This window comes from Misgurnus anguillicaudatus, chromosome 21 (assembly GCF_027580225.2).
Source record: "Misgurnus anguillicaudatus chromosome 21, ASM2758022v2, whole genome shotgun sequence".
Taxonomy (NCBI): Eukaryota; Metazoa; Chordata; class Actinopteri; order Cypriniformes; family Cobitidae; genus Misgurnus; species Misgurnus anguillicaudatus.
This window is the reverse complement of record NC_073357.2, coordinates 40,326,065-40,340,668: the sequence shown is the minus strand read 5'-3', so window position 1 is coordinate 40,340,668 and position 14,604 is coordinate 40,326,065. Positions and strand designations below refer to the sequence as shown.

At 36.9% G+C, this 14,604-nt stretch overlaps 1 protein-coding gene across 2 annotated transcripts in view; it reads left to right on the top strand.

Moving 5' to 3' along the window:
• The window catches only part of plxdc2b (plexin domain containing 2b), a 61,383-nt gene that overhangs the window by 33,303 nt on the left and 13,476 nt on the right, over nt 1–14,604 (top strand). For both annotated transcript variants that reach the window (XM_055207518.2, XM_055207528.2), the window contains exons 5-9: nt 1,791–1,913; nt 2,392–2,510; nt 5,092–5,191; nt 9,871–9,966; nt 10,133–10,214. In XM_055207518.2, coding sequence (XP_055063493.1) covers nt 1,791–1,913; nt 2,392–2,510; nt 5,092–5,191; nt 9,871–9,966; nt 10,133–10,214 — 520 coding nt within the window. The remainder of the gene's footprint in view (nt 1–1,790; nt 1,914–2,391; nt 2,511–5,091; nt 5,192–9,870; nt 9,967–10,132; nt 10,215–14,604) is intronic.

Here is a 14,604-nt window from a genome sequence, read left to right as displayed (position 1 = left end):
CAAAAGGACTTTAAATAATGACAAAATAATGAGGGGAACAGGTGACAATGATTAAACAATAAAGACGAGAGGATGACAAGGGAGCGGAGTAAGGCCCTGTTTACACGTACATGGTTATTTTGAAAAACTGAGACATTTCCCTTCGTTTGCGCAAACTAAAGGGGGTCGCATACCAGACACGCCGCACCGCGTCGAGTTGCATCTAGGACAACTCTGAGGTATTGTAAACCGGAAGTGCACATTAAATAGCGCGAGCTTCGTCAGATAGCGTCTACTTCAAAAAGCGAAATATATGTTAGCAGCCAATCGTTAATGATTTGGGACAAATATGATGTTATTTAATGTTAAACTATGTGAGTGGCACTTTGTGGCGTGACAGGATTTGAGCAACTTCCTGAGTCGTAGCTGGGCGGTGCGGACAGGCACCACCTGTCGGCACCGGTGTGCGTATACTCATAGACAGCAATGTGTTTGATTTTTTTTATAACGGCGCTGAGCTGCGCGTCCGGTGTGCGACCCCCTTGAGGACTCACCTCCAAATCCGATTCTTTTTAAAAACTCTGGCCAGAGTGGCGATTTGGAAAATCTTCGGTTACACAGTTGCATGTAAACTGAGACAAACAAATGTTTAGGCAGCCAACATCACAGTATGCGCCAGAGCTTGCATCTACGCCAAAAGTGCGACCTTGTTCAAAAGAGGAACAGGAAGTGATTCGTTTTCGGGATTCTGATTGGCTTACGTGGCCTTAAGCTTCTCGTTACACCACCACCTAGAAGTTTGGCATGCTCTTGACGGCATATATACACGGGTACGTGTCAATGAACGCTTTTCTGAAAACGGACATGTGTGCACGAAGTTATTTTTGAAAGCGGAGAGGTTGAAATGTCCGCTCACGTGTAAACGTAGTCTAAAAGTGACATGACACGGGAAAAACATGGTCTAATAAAAATAATACTGAGACCACGTGATCCCACACAAAACATGAGTCTTTCATGATCCTGCCTCAAGACTAGATAAAAACAAGGACAAAAGGGCAGAATCATGACATATCCTAGTCTCAGACAAAAATGCATGTTTAAGCTGCCTTAATTTAAAAAAACATCTTGAACTGGCATATCTTAACTTATTTCAGTGCCATTGTTTTGTCTCACGATGCACACCAGTATTGTTTTTTGTAAGGTATGTTTATAAAAACTACTTAAATGTCCTTATATAACTAAAGCCTAGTCCTGGATTAATCTAAAACCTGTCCGGGAAACTGCCCCTATAAGTTACATTTTTATGGCACTGGAAGAAAAACTGTTTATACATTTTATACATGTTTAAACATTTTATCCAAAGCGCCACATTAGATATATAATAAGACAATTTATCCTAAACAAGAATTTTAGAAGGAATTTGTTTGTGTTGCTGGCGAACCAGAGGAATGCTGACATGCGTTGTGGACTCTGTGGGAAAGATTTACATTGATTTACTGTGCACAACCAAATCCTGAAGAAACGTTTTAGATTATGTATGTGTGTGCGAAACCTCCTCTCTCTTTTCTGTGAGTGGGATGGAAGGACTCGTTTATATGGCTAATTAGAGTATTAATCACTTTGGAGACGGGCCAGGGCTGTTTGCCAAGATGGATAGATGTGGAATGGGGATAACAGAGAGATTGAGAAGAGTACGTTCATGCTCTGAAACTAAAAACGTAGACTGGTTTGCCAACATATAAGACCTAAATATATGGATATGTGGTATAATGTTAGATTGTGCTTTATATTGTGTGTGCGTGTGTTTTTAGGGTTCATCTACACGGGTGATGTGGTGCACCGAATGCTGACAGCCACACAGTTCATCGCTCCACTCATGGCAAACTTCGACCCCAGCCTCTCCAGAAACTCAACTGTCATTTACTTTGACAACGGTAAGACGAGACTAGAGCATGTGTCTGTGTGTGTGTGTATTTAAGGCATACAGAAAAAAACATAGAGACATAATGTGTGTAAAACAGTCTGACAGTTCTCACATTAAAATGTTTTGCGGTACAGAAATATACAATGTAGCTGTCAAACCAACCAATCCTCAAATTTACACATCAAACACATTGTGCTCTGAACATGCCATAAATCAAATGTAGATCGCTTTTTTTGTGCAATTATATTACCTGTCCAGGACGTTTCCTTGCCTGCAGACAGAGTTATGCTGGGATAAGCTCCAGCTGTCTTGTGACTACACATAAGCGGTATAGATATTGATTGATGGTGGTGCTATTATATGGTCCTTGAAGCTAAGAAATTGAGAGCGATCTTGTTATAGATATAAGTATTAAATATGCTACAGTTAATGAATTATAATGTGCACATTAATGCACTCATGTGGTATGTGTGTCTATGTGTTTATAGGAACTGCTCTGGTTGTCCAGTGGGATCACGTGCATCTCCAGGATTCTTATAATCAAGGAAGTTTCACCTTCCAGGCCACATTACACAATGATGGACGAATTGTCTTTGCCTACAAAGAGGTTTAGGTTTTTTTTTTACTTTTATGTATCATTCTTATATGATCTCCACCTGTTTCATCAAACTTTGTGATTATGTCACTGTCTTTTCCTATTCATCTTAAAACCACTGTCAGGTATGAGATAATGTCAAAGTTAAATGTAAGTGTTTTATATTTTCTGTTATTTTTAGCAGAGTAGCGTAAATGAACAGTTTGTTTCCAAAACGTGATAAACGGCATTTTAAAAAAACGAGTTACTACCAAAATCAATATTGTATCAGGTCAGAATTTAAAAGTCAATTCTTAATTTTACGCAAAATTTAATATCCGCCATGTTATTCTGTCATATTTTCTCCATTTTTCCCCAAACCGCAATAAATGCCAGTCCTCCTTTTCTGCAGAATGCAATAAATCCACTCAACAAATCACAGCACACCATTCCACGCATTGTAAACCATAATGGCGGCACGTTAAATACACAGAATCCTAGTTTTCCCATCTTGTACTTCATGATCAACAAACAAACAAAAACAAAATAATACTTTGATGGCATTGATAAACCTGTTTTGGTTTTCTGTGACAGGAAAGAAACGTAAGCCATCAAATCTAATAATTTACACGAGAGACACTCGGAAAACAGAAAAATGTCTGCGATTGCTTCTCCCGATGGCATCAAGTTTCTGTCATGCTAACACATTGACCCCAGGGAATCTTATGAAAAACTTTCCATTATTTTACGTGTCGTGAAGCCAACAAAAATCAAGCAGGACTAAAACATTTTACAGCTAATTGCTGTCAAAAAAGTTCAGAGACGATGTCCCAAGTATAACCGCAGCAATGACAGTGTTCTTAATATTACAGTGTTTTGATTAATGCCATTAATGTTTATTTTTTAAAATCAGTGTATACTACTAGTCAACTAAATGAATATAACATGGCAAAGATTAATGCACATTTATATATTGATTCAATAGACCTTTTGCGAGTCGACGTCACAGTTACGTCACGCGCGCAATGTGGTGGCAGAAAAACAGTGGAAATGAATGAGACACGAGTGAAACGAACAATATAAATGTCTTGTTGTGCTGTTGAGTGTCAAAATAGGAATGCCAAAATAGATGACCTTCATTTTTATAGTATACCGTCGTCGAAGACACCATTTGAAGATTAACGTAGGTGTTTATGGTTGCAATAAGCCCTCATCCGGACAGACTGGAGTGATGAAATCATCTGAAAATCTTTTAATAATTAGAATAGAAAATAATTAGAGAAGATATCCGGTGTTCTGTCGTAGTCTGTTCCCTATATGTGTCTCTTATAGCGTTTTTATCACGTTACGTTTATAATTTATTTAGAAAGATTAAAGATTTGAACGAGTTCATAATATCAATAATATTACCATTTATTAAAGTTTTCGTTTTTTTCCCGTTTTCTATTACTTCTTTTTACCTTCTATCTTAGCCTATGTCTTCTTCCTGTTTGTTCTAAATTATGGTGTTTAATAATGAATATATAAACATAGCACACACACACACAATGTAAAGTGTTAATAATATATAAACAGGCCTATACAAATTAAATTGTATGTAAACATAATAGTTTTAGATCAAACACGTAGGCTAAAAATATAAGGAAGAAACTGAAAACAGCAAATGATAAAATATTTAATAAATGATATTATACAGAATACATGATAGTATTGCTCTTATAAGTACTTCAGCGATTCATACTGTAAAAATAATTGATTTACCAATAAAGAAAAATACATATGCATTACATATACATGCACACATATCAGTAGCCAAGCCATTTAAACTTTTAATTTATTTAAAAAATAAACGTAACTTGGTGAAAATGTTATAAGACACATTACACTTAAGAGAAATATAGGGGAAACAGACTTCTACAGAACACCGGATCCATAAAAATCACAATTTAACGCTAAAACACTTCACACAGCTATTGAGAAGCGTTCACTTTCTGCCACCAGTTGGGCTCCGCCCACAAAAAACGTCATCTCTGTTTGCAAACACGCAAAAGGTCTATAGATTTATAGCATTTTGAAAAAAATCTGTTTTTATAATAAATCTTTAAAAAACAAATTATGGATTTATTTTTTTAATGTTTTTATAACCTAAAGATGCTATGTGAAAGTTTGTAACAGAAAATAGTGGTTTTCATCTTGTCACTTTCTTGGTAGAGAAAACACGTTTTAACCGAAAATTAGTCAAAATGGATTTATTGCGTTTTGGAACCAAACTCTTCAAATATATTATGTTTGTATTTGTTTAATGAAGTAAAACTATTTTGATAAATATATAAGGACATTTTTATATGCCTAGTCAGAAAGCATTATTAGAAATGAATGATAATCCTTTGTGATTTATAATCTGATTATTGGAAATCCCATCAAGACTGCAAACCATTTAAATCAATTCGGGCTACTTTTCATACTCAGCCTTTCCATTTTGTTTCTACTGTAGTCTCTCATTTAATTCATTCATTCTTTCATTCATTCATTCTTTCCCACTGTCAGTGAAGTTCATTCTTCATATCGATTTACTAATACAAAAGATGGATAATAATATGTGCTTCTATTTCAGGTCCCAGTACAGATTGCAAAGATCAGCTCTGTCAATCATCCAGTGAAAGTTGGGCTGTCTGATGCCTTTGCGGTGGTTCACAAGATTCAACAGATCCCCAGTAAGTGATTGAGTTATATTTATATAACGATTATTCCACACCAAAGTTTAATCTGCCCAATGTCTATAAAAAATATTCATCCCGCCCCCTTAACACAATATTATTACTTAAGCTTTCCTGTGTAGTTTTAACTTTACGTCGAAAACTCATAGTCGAATACAGATGAAGTCGCTAGTGTCTTGCTAACTCTATCAGGTCTGTCAGGTGCTACAGAAAGTATGATATGATGCTGCCACCGTGCCCTTTATCCTAATTGCCAAATCTGTCCCAGCTGGCATCAGCGTCTCCCAAATGTCTTCTGGCAAACCGAGATGCCATATGCCATTTCTCTAACAGTGGCTTCTCTTTGCCACTTTTCCTAAAAAGCTGCGAGTAGTGAAGCTTGGCAACAGTTACTGTTTTTACAGTCTTTCCAATCAAAGCCAAAGTTTGTTACATGCAATCTCTAGCTGTCATTGGTCTATTGGTGACCTCCATCTCTAGTCTCCTTCCTGCATGATCACTCAGTTTTTGAGGACATCTTGCTCTAAGTTGATTTACAGCTGTGCTGTAATCTTTCCATTTCTTAATTATTGATTTAACTGTACTGCAAGGGATATTCAGTGACTTGGAAAGCCTCTTGTATCCGTCTCCTGTCCTGTGATTTTCAATTACTTTCTTTGATTTGCTTGAAATGTTGATTTATCGTCATGCTGTAACTTCTGTCACAATACCGACTCATCACCAGCAGTCAAAGTGTATTTACAGTACAGTAATATAGAGCCAATGAAATAAAGTGTGAATTTAATTCAGACACAACACGCTAAATACTCTATTAACTACCGGTCTTATTCCTTCCTAATCCTAATAGGATTTTCACAGCATGTGTGGATGTAAGCCTTTCAGCGCTGCTGTTTATTACACATTAGTCATTTCAGTTTCATTTTATGCTTCATTTGTACTCACATTATGAAACCTTGTGGAGTTTGAAAGTATTCATAAAGTGACAGTCTGGATACTATTCAACTCATGTAAAAACTGGCTGTCCGTTTCTTCTGACAGACGACAGCTGCGGCGGTCTCGAGCATCCGCCAGCCTAACCTCTTCTCTTCCCAAGTTGAGTGTTTGTTGTCTGGCGTGTCAAACTGCAAAAGTCTTTGATGTTGGAGGAACAGTACAGCCCGGCAGGACCAGCTCAGCCGTACAAATTTAGCAGATAAATATGTGTGCAGTCAGTGAATGAGTGAGGAGAGAACAGGAGGTGCGGCGGTATTTGCTGTCAAGATTTCAGGAATAGACGCTCAATATTTTCTACGACAGCTTAGTCTTTTTAAGCGTGTGTGTTTGTTTGTAACAGTCTGCTGAGATAGGGCAGCATTTGCATTGGCTCGCTATGTCTGTCTGTTTAGTATGAGAGAGAGAGAGAGAGAGAGAGAAGGTGGTCGGTGGAGATGGAGAGATTGAGAATCGTAATGGCATGTGTTGGTACTTGCCTCTTTTTCAGTATTAAGTGCCTGGAGGCTCATCATGTGACACGTTTTAGGATGCAAACACACAAATGCATCTCTAGGCAATATCACTATGATACAAAGGAGTTTTGTGAGACGCTGTGGGCGAGCAAAGTAATTACCTACAGGAAGAGGAAAATATCCTGCGGTCAAAACTTTCCCTGAACGAGCCACAATTTCCTTTCTTAAAGTGTATGCACTGTTAAAAACATTAAAACACAAACTTTGTATGTTTAAGCAATTTTTAAACCTCAGACACTCTTTATCAGAGAGATTTTACCCTGCTGTCATCCTATTACTACCATACTAATAAATATAATTCTTTAGAGAGATGACAAATGTCAAGCACTTGCTAAATATACCTTCACAAACGTACTAGCAAACACACACACACACACACACTTGCAACCTAGTCTCTCTTGTCTTCATTTTGATTCAATTTTCCATTTCAGTGCTTTTATTTATTAATACCCACCAGTCACGTAGATGCTGTATGACTGAATACATCTACATGTGCAGTTCTGTTCATACATAGATCCGTTCCAGTGTGTGAGTCTTGTTGGGGAACATATTATAAAACCTATCAGCTCCTACAGTAAATATTTTGTCAGTAGTCCTCGCTATAAGGCAGGTAAATGAGTGCTTGACATTTAATCACCATTTGTGCTTTCATTCAGTTCACTGCAAAAGTGACCAGTTGGCAGAGGCTTCTACTGGGTCTTAAAGTCGTCTCATATGTGGCTGGCTACAATATTTTCTTTAGAGAGTGGTTGAAATACTACATGTAATATAGTGATCATTTTCCAAATACAGTAAATAGTGTGTGGAAGGATAATAACAGTAAATGTAAATTAAGAAAAAAAACAGACAAAAGAAACTGGGAAATTGTTCTTATTTCAAAGAACATCCCAAAATATATGACTGTTACGTAAGTGCAACGTAATCTAACACAATCAAACTTTTGTCGTGATAACGTAACCCGTTATGTCATGGCAACACAAAAAGGGAAATTCTGGATACGTCGCCACAATGTAACAGTTACGTTGGTAGTAAGCGAGGGCCAACCTTCCGATCTCTCTGATGAAACCAATGCGCAAGTGATTTAAACTGCAATTCATTGACTGGCGACTTGAGGCTGGCTCCAAAAGGGCGTCAACTCCCATAGACCCCCATGTTAAAATGCTAATCTTTAGAGCAGAAAAAAACATGTTTACAGCCTGGTACAAAAATAGTTTTTGGTCTGTATAGCTAATTTTGCCCTTCATGACAACTGTGAGGGGGGTGATTTTTTTGTAACTTATCCGTTTAAATTATATTAAAGGATAAGTCCATTTTCTTAAAAAAAATACAGATAATTTACTCACCCCCATGTCATCCAAAATGTTGATGTCTTTCTTTGTTCATTCGGGAGGAAATTGTGTTTTTTGAGGAAGACATTCCAGAGATTTTCTCATTTTAATGGACACCAACACGTGGCAGTTTTGGTGCAGTTTAAAATTGCAGTTTCAACTGAGTTTCAAAGGACTTTAAACCATCCCAAACAACGATCTAGCGAGACTATTGTCATTTTTGACAAGAAAAATAAAAAATATGCACTTTTAAACCACAACTTCTCGTATACCTCCGGCTGTGTGGCGCGACCTCACATTATTGCGTAATGACGTGGAAAGGTCACATGTTACATATATGAAACGCACATTTGCGGACTATTCTAAACAAAAACTGACACAAAGACATTCATTAGAATCATTCGACATACAACAACGTCGGAACGGTTCTCTTTCTCCACACTTGTCAACACTGGGGCGGAGTTTTGCATATGTCCTTCATAACCTCTTGACGTGATGACGTATTGCATGTAGTCTCGCGTAGCCAGACCTTCAATACTAAAGGTCTGGTGTTTTTCGCTGCTTTATCTGGACAAAGCCCGCCCACGAGCTGTTTGACCGACATGTCAAACAACCAATCACAGTTTGTTTCATCTAGCGTCACGTTTCGGACTCCCCACAATAACGAGCCGGCTGTGGCAACAGGTCAGTTATTGAAATAACCAGCCCCAACCGATTAGCATCTAAATAAACAACATTACTCACCATAGAACAAAGTTGTGCACTTCATCAACAGCCACACCAATGAGACGCTCTCGTTAAACAAGCATATCTCTCTACTTTTTAATACATACAAGCAATTCAGGAGAACCAAACTTTTTGACTCCACTAACTGCCTCAAGCAAAACTCTTGGACGTCTTTTAGTTTAGAGAGTCTATGCCGCGAACTTTGCATATTTTTGAGAATATAATGTTTAGCTGATGATAACTGGTCATTATTATTCACGTGAACACGACTGATTCTCTTCCTCAATGGAACGTCAGAGCTTTGTTTTCCAGGGACCGAAACTAATCGCGACACTCGCGTCTCCTGGAAATCCGGTTTATTTCAACCAATCAAAGACGACTTTGACATTCTCACAGGGTTTTCAGAAAAGTGTACGAAAAAAACATCAGACGTTTAGTCTGACAGTTGAACAGCCACTGCTGTCAATAGAGTCGAGCTAGGAGGGCATGGTTTCAGCAACCAGCCACCTCAGCTTTACCCACGTCCCGCCTCTTGGCCCATTTTCAGATATCCGCGAGTGATGCATGGTGACGCGCGGCCAAGATGGCGACGCAGGCACCGCCTACTATTGGCTTCAAAAACGATCTTTAGAAACCTATGGGTGACATCACGGACACTACGTCCATATTTTTTGTCTATGGTAGTAAGTCATGAAATCACCAAAATGGTACGAATAACGAATGCATTGTTAAACTGGAGCGTGCTTGGTTATCTCGCAACGTTAGGTGTTCGTAAATGTGACGTTGTGAATACTGTAATGGTAATGAAGTTAATTTCCTGGGACGTAACAGTTATGTTGCCAGCTGGAACCTGTAAGTCATAAAATAACCAAAACTGGTATGTCGTGTGTTAGGATGTGCCTTTTAGCAGTATTTAACAAGTTGAAATACTGTAAATGTGTTTAAAAAAGGCAGCAAGGAGGAAATGAACATAAGCGAGTGGATGTGCATAGTTAAAACCTGCTGCTTTCATTGCCATTATTTTTTTGTTTTACTCCCTCACATGGTTTTCACTAATTTAAGCATTCCTAATTATTCTCATGCTAATTGCATTTTGTGTGTCTCTGTGTGCCTCCAGATGTTCGGAAAAAGACTATCTATGAGTATCACCGAGTAGATTTGCTAAAGACTAAAATTACTAACAGTACAGCTGTGGAAATGATGCCACTACCCAGTAAGTCAAATACATGTATACATAATACAAAAATACATACAATCTCACCATTAGAACTATAAAAGCAGAAATGTGATAGAATTAATAGATATAATTTCTCTATTCTTGAGCAATCCTCAGCTGATGAGCTTTTTGCTTGTTTGTTCTCGTCGTTTCTATTTTACAGCATGCCTTCAATTTAAAAGCTGCTCCTCTTGTATAACATCACAGATTAACTTCAACTGCAGCTGGTGTCACCGGCTCAATAGGTGAGTAAACAAAGCCTTTCATACCTCTGGCTTTCCACACAAATTTTAATGACATTTCACCAGTATTGAAGGAATGCTACTCAGATGACCGGTTGCCTTGAGGCGGTACACTGAAGTGTGGGTGTAATTTATATGTTACAAGAAGTCAGAAGTTGCTGTAACAGAGACACTCACACCACAGGCATTCATGAGATTTGTACAAAGAGAAACAATGTTTTCAGATATAAAGTTGGTTTACATTATGTCTTTTCTAAAGAAATTTGACACACTTTTTTTGAACTTGTATTTATGTGTAGCTGATTCTTGGCATGGCAAGACTTTTTCTGTTTTAAAAGTAAGAAAGAAGGAAAATAAAGTTGCATTCCCGCTGATTCACATCCAAGCCTTTACCTCACCTCGTGAACCCAGGCGGATTTTCTCTAGATCAGATTCCACAGAACTAGACTGAGACACCCGACCTACTTCTGTTTCATTTTCCTGGAGCTCGTTCCTTTTGTCTACACTGTCCTCAGTTTCTTACCCTTAAAGTACATACATACAGTGTACACATACATTTTTATGCACCTGACAGGTATCTTTATTTAGCGATACTTGCAGTGCATTCAGGTTTTATCAGTACTGTATGTAACCTTGATGTTGCTATCGCCAATCTATACTTCATGTGGTGTATTAATATACATATTGTATTGTAGACATAAATATGTGTTCCTGTTGCTCAGCTGGTAGCACGTGATGTTAGAAATGCCAAAATCATATGTTTGATTCCCACATGCACATAATGCACATACTTATAAATGTATAGCTTGAAAATGTGGAGCTCAGATGCAAAAGTCACTGAACGCCACCTTCGTCATGCTCTCAGCACATATTATATGTTAATTTAATACCTTTGCTTCAGATCCGCTTAACTCATTCCCCACCAGCCATTTTTTTGAAGTTGCCAGTATTTTTTGTGATTTTTACAAAAATTTTACAAAATGCCTTCCAGGAGAATTGTTTTCTAAAAATATATAAACATACCAGTATATTAAATGAAAGTACAGACCCTCTGCTTTCAAACAAACAATATACAAACAAACAAACAAAACGGAAATCATATCTATATTTTTTCTATGCTTATAAACTCTTAAAGGAACAGTATGTAAGAAATTTATATCAATTAATCATAAAATGGCCCTGATATGTCACTAGACATTAAGAAATCATTTTCATTTCAAATACTTATATCACTGACAACAGTGGTCTGGCCAGGATATTGTCATTTAAAAATTGGAGTTGTAGCCCTCAACTGATGTTTATGTTGTCATTTTGTGTATTGGCCACCAGTTGTGTGATTGCAGTACCAGTTTTAGCCACAAGTTTTGTGATTGCAATACCAGTTTTGGCCACAATCCTACATACTGTTCCTTTAAATATGGGTATTATCTTTAATAATATTTTTTTTAGCAAAAAGCTAAAATAATTGATTTTTTTTAAGGAATTTTGTTAGAGATCAGAATCAGAACGATTATCAAAACATACACAGGGTTTAAAATTAGTAAATAACGTTTTGGCTTCAGTTTTTTATAAATTGGGTAATCGCGGTATTGCAGATTAACATAAAAATTCTTTGAAAACACGTTTTTTATGCAAATGTTTTCTCTTAATTGACAAGATAACTTGTCAATGGCAGGGAAAGAGTTATACCCAGCCTCAGGCCTTTCAGAAATATTGCTAAATGCTAAGCACCACCCCAATTTTTCAGCAAAGTCATCTAAGTGCACTGAAGATTAACTGGATGAACGATGGCATCCGAAATGAGCGCTATCACATTCAAACTTCCTAGTGAATACTTGGACATGAATACAACCCGTATGTTATATATATACTTTTTCAATGTTTCTAGTTCTCTTTAGTGATTTTGCAATTGTTTACTTGTCTTGTCCAAAGAAATAGAATTTTTTAGAAGTGGGGGCTAAAAAGTGCAATGCACTTTTGCAATGAAAGACAGTCAAATTTGTTAAATACAATGAAATGAATAAAGACTGAATGACAAAAATAACATTTGTAAAAAAAGAAGGTTCAATTACTGACTAATACCCTTTTTATTGCCATTTAAAGTGAAATTACTGAAACTAAACATAAGAACCTGTCAGCCTAATAAGAAAATGCTTATTTACAAGAAAACATATCAGACACACTCAGAGGGTTTTGCATATACTGTAATTGACTTCAGATAAAAGTGGGACCTTGTTTTCCTTTCTCTAGAAAAGTTGCTGCAATAAATACTTGTAAACAGAAGCACATAGTTTTGAGGCTCTCATTTGAATGTTTTGGTGAAGTTTGTGTTCAGGCTTCATCAATATGCATAATCATTCTTGTTTGGCTGGAGGTTATGTAAATAATGTAGAATTGAAAACTGCACCGGTAATTAAAGTCCCATGCTGCATACTGTGTGTGCGTGTGTGTTTGTTTGTTTGCGTGTGTGTGTGGTCAGATTTCTCCCATGTTGTGCAGATTAGCCAACAGTCTACACAAAAAGGGCTTAATAAGTATACAGTACCAAATAAATTTCAGAAAATAACAATACCAAAAGGCATCTGTGAAGGTTATATTATGAATGCATAAAAAGATGTGGTTATCACAACAATAATAATAGGGCACAGAGGCTTCAGCTTAAATGGATAGTTTACTCAAACATGAAAATAATGAATTTCTTTGTTCTGCTGAACACAAAGGAAGTATTTTGAGCAATGTTTGTAACCAAACAGTTTTTGAGCACCATTGACTTTAATAGTAGTATTTTTTTTCATGTCTTTTGAACACCCCTTCAAGTATAGTGTTAACCTTTAAATTAGTCATTAATTAGTTATTAATTAATAATTCACTTTGGTTAAATGAGGCCATTCCAATGTTCCCAAAGTAATGTACACACACACTTTTCATCAAAGGACTGACATGGCTCCTTTCATAAATTGTTGCTCAGTACTGGTTATTTATGCTTATGTATGATAGAATTTGAATATTCATTGAAAACGCTGCACTTTTGTAACTGAAACAGATGTGTTTATTAATAAGCATTAACTGCATCAAAAACGTGTGTCATTTGCATACTTGGAACGGCCTCCTTTCACCCTCAAGGTCAGATTATTATAGGATCAGAATAAATTTGAGCTGACTGCATTTGCAGCCATTAACATGCAAATGAGATTATGAAAGGTTGCAGAAGTGCTGACAAGTGATGTGGCTGCCGCTATAAGCAACCTCAAATCTAGAGCAGTTTTACTCAAGGTGATTGCTTTGAAGGAAAACTGACATGATTACCATGAAAAAGCTATGAAAACAAATTACTTAAAATCACATTTGTTTATTTTTTATGTCAATAATGGATTTTCCAGGCAAAGGTAATAACGTTGGAAACTCCAACAAGTGCACTGGCAACACTGAGTTTTGCTTTTTGTCTGTGAGTCTTTGATAAGATGTAATTGAAAGCTTTTAATAAGACTGACACGCTATAATGCTCCATGCCACCTCTGTTCACGGTTCTTCTTTCAAAACACTGTGTTTTGGCATATTATAATACAGTTTGGCAGTATTGGTGGGTTTTGCTGTGTAGTGATGCTGGATCTTACACACCTTTGAAAGACCATTTCCAGAACAACAGAATAGAAAACACATTTTAATGAGAAACAGAAAGTTCAACTTTTGTAGCTTGAAGTTTTCATAATTTTTAACCAAGGGATGTGTACATTTTTCCTTGATTTGAATTACTGTTTGATAATGATCTATTAAACATTTTACGGCATAATTTTGTAGTTCTTATTCTTTAATAAGTTCATATTAACAAAAATTGTACCCCAAGTACACAAAAGCTAAGTCTATAAATACCTTGCTAATATTTTAGTTTTTTTGTACTCGGGGTCCCTGGGTTCTCTGACAGTCGAGGTGTGCCACATGGATGACTAGGATCCGTTTGATCAAGATGGTACAGTATGGCCGCATTTAGATTACACTGACAAGCTCCGACAAGCTAAATAGAGATACCGAACACGCACACACAAACAACTGGTTTGTTTACTGCCTGTGAAGTGAAGTGACTGCGTTTCTGACCCCAATATATCAACAAGAAACATTGAGAGAGATGATATGAATGCGTATATGATGAATATACCTGAACTGGACTGAACTTGAAAGAGAAAGTCTATAAGAAAAAGATGAATGGAGAGTGAGGACTTGCTGAAGGATATGGGGAGGAAGGGTGACTGTATCACAGCAGACATCAGGAATGCCAAGCAGCCAAAGCCCATTGTGTTCCTTTCTGCATGCAAAAAGTTAAGGGAGGGGATGAGGAAAAACATACTAGCTTTACATACTGATTCTGAGAAATCAGCTTGGAGCAATAACATACTAA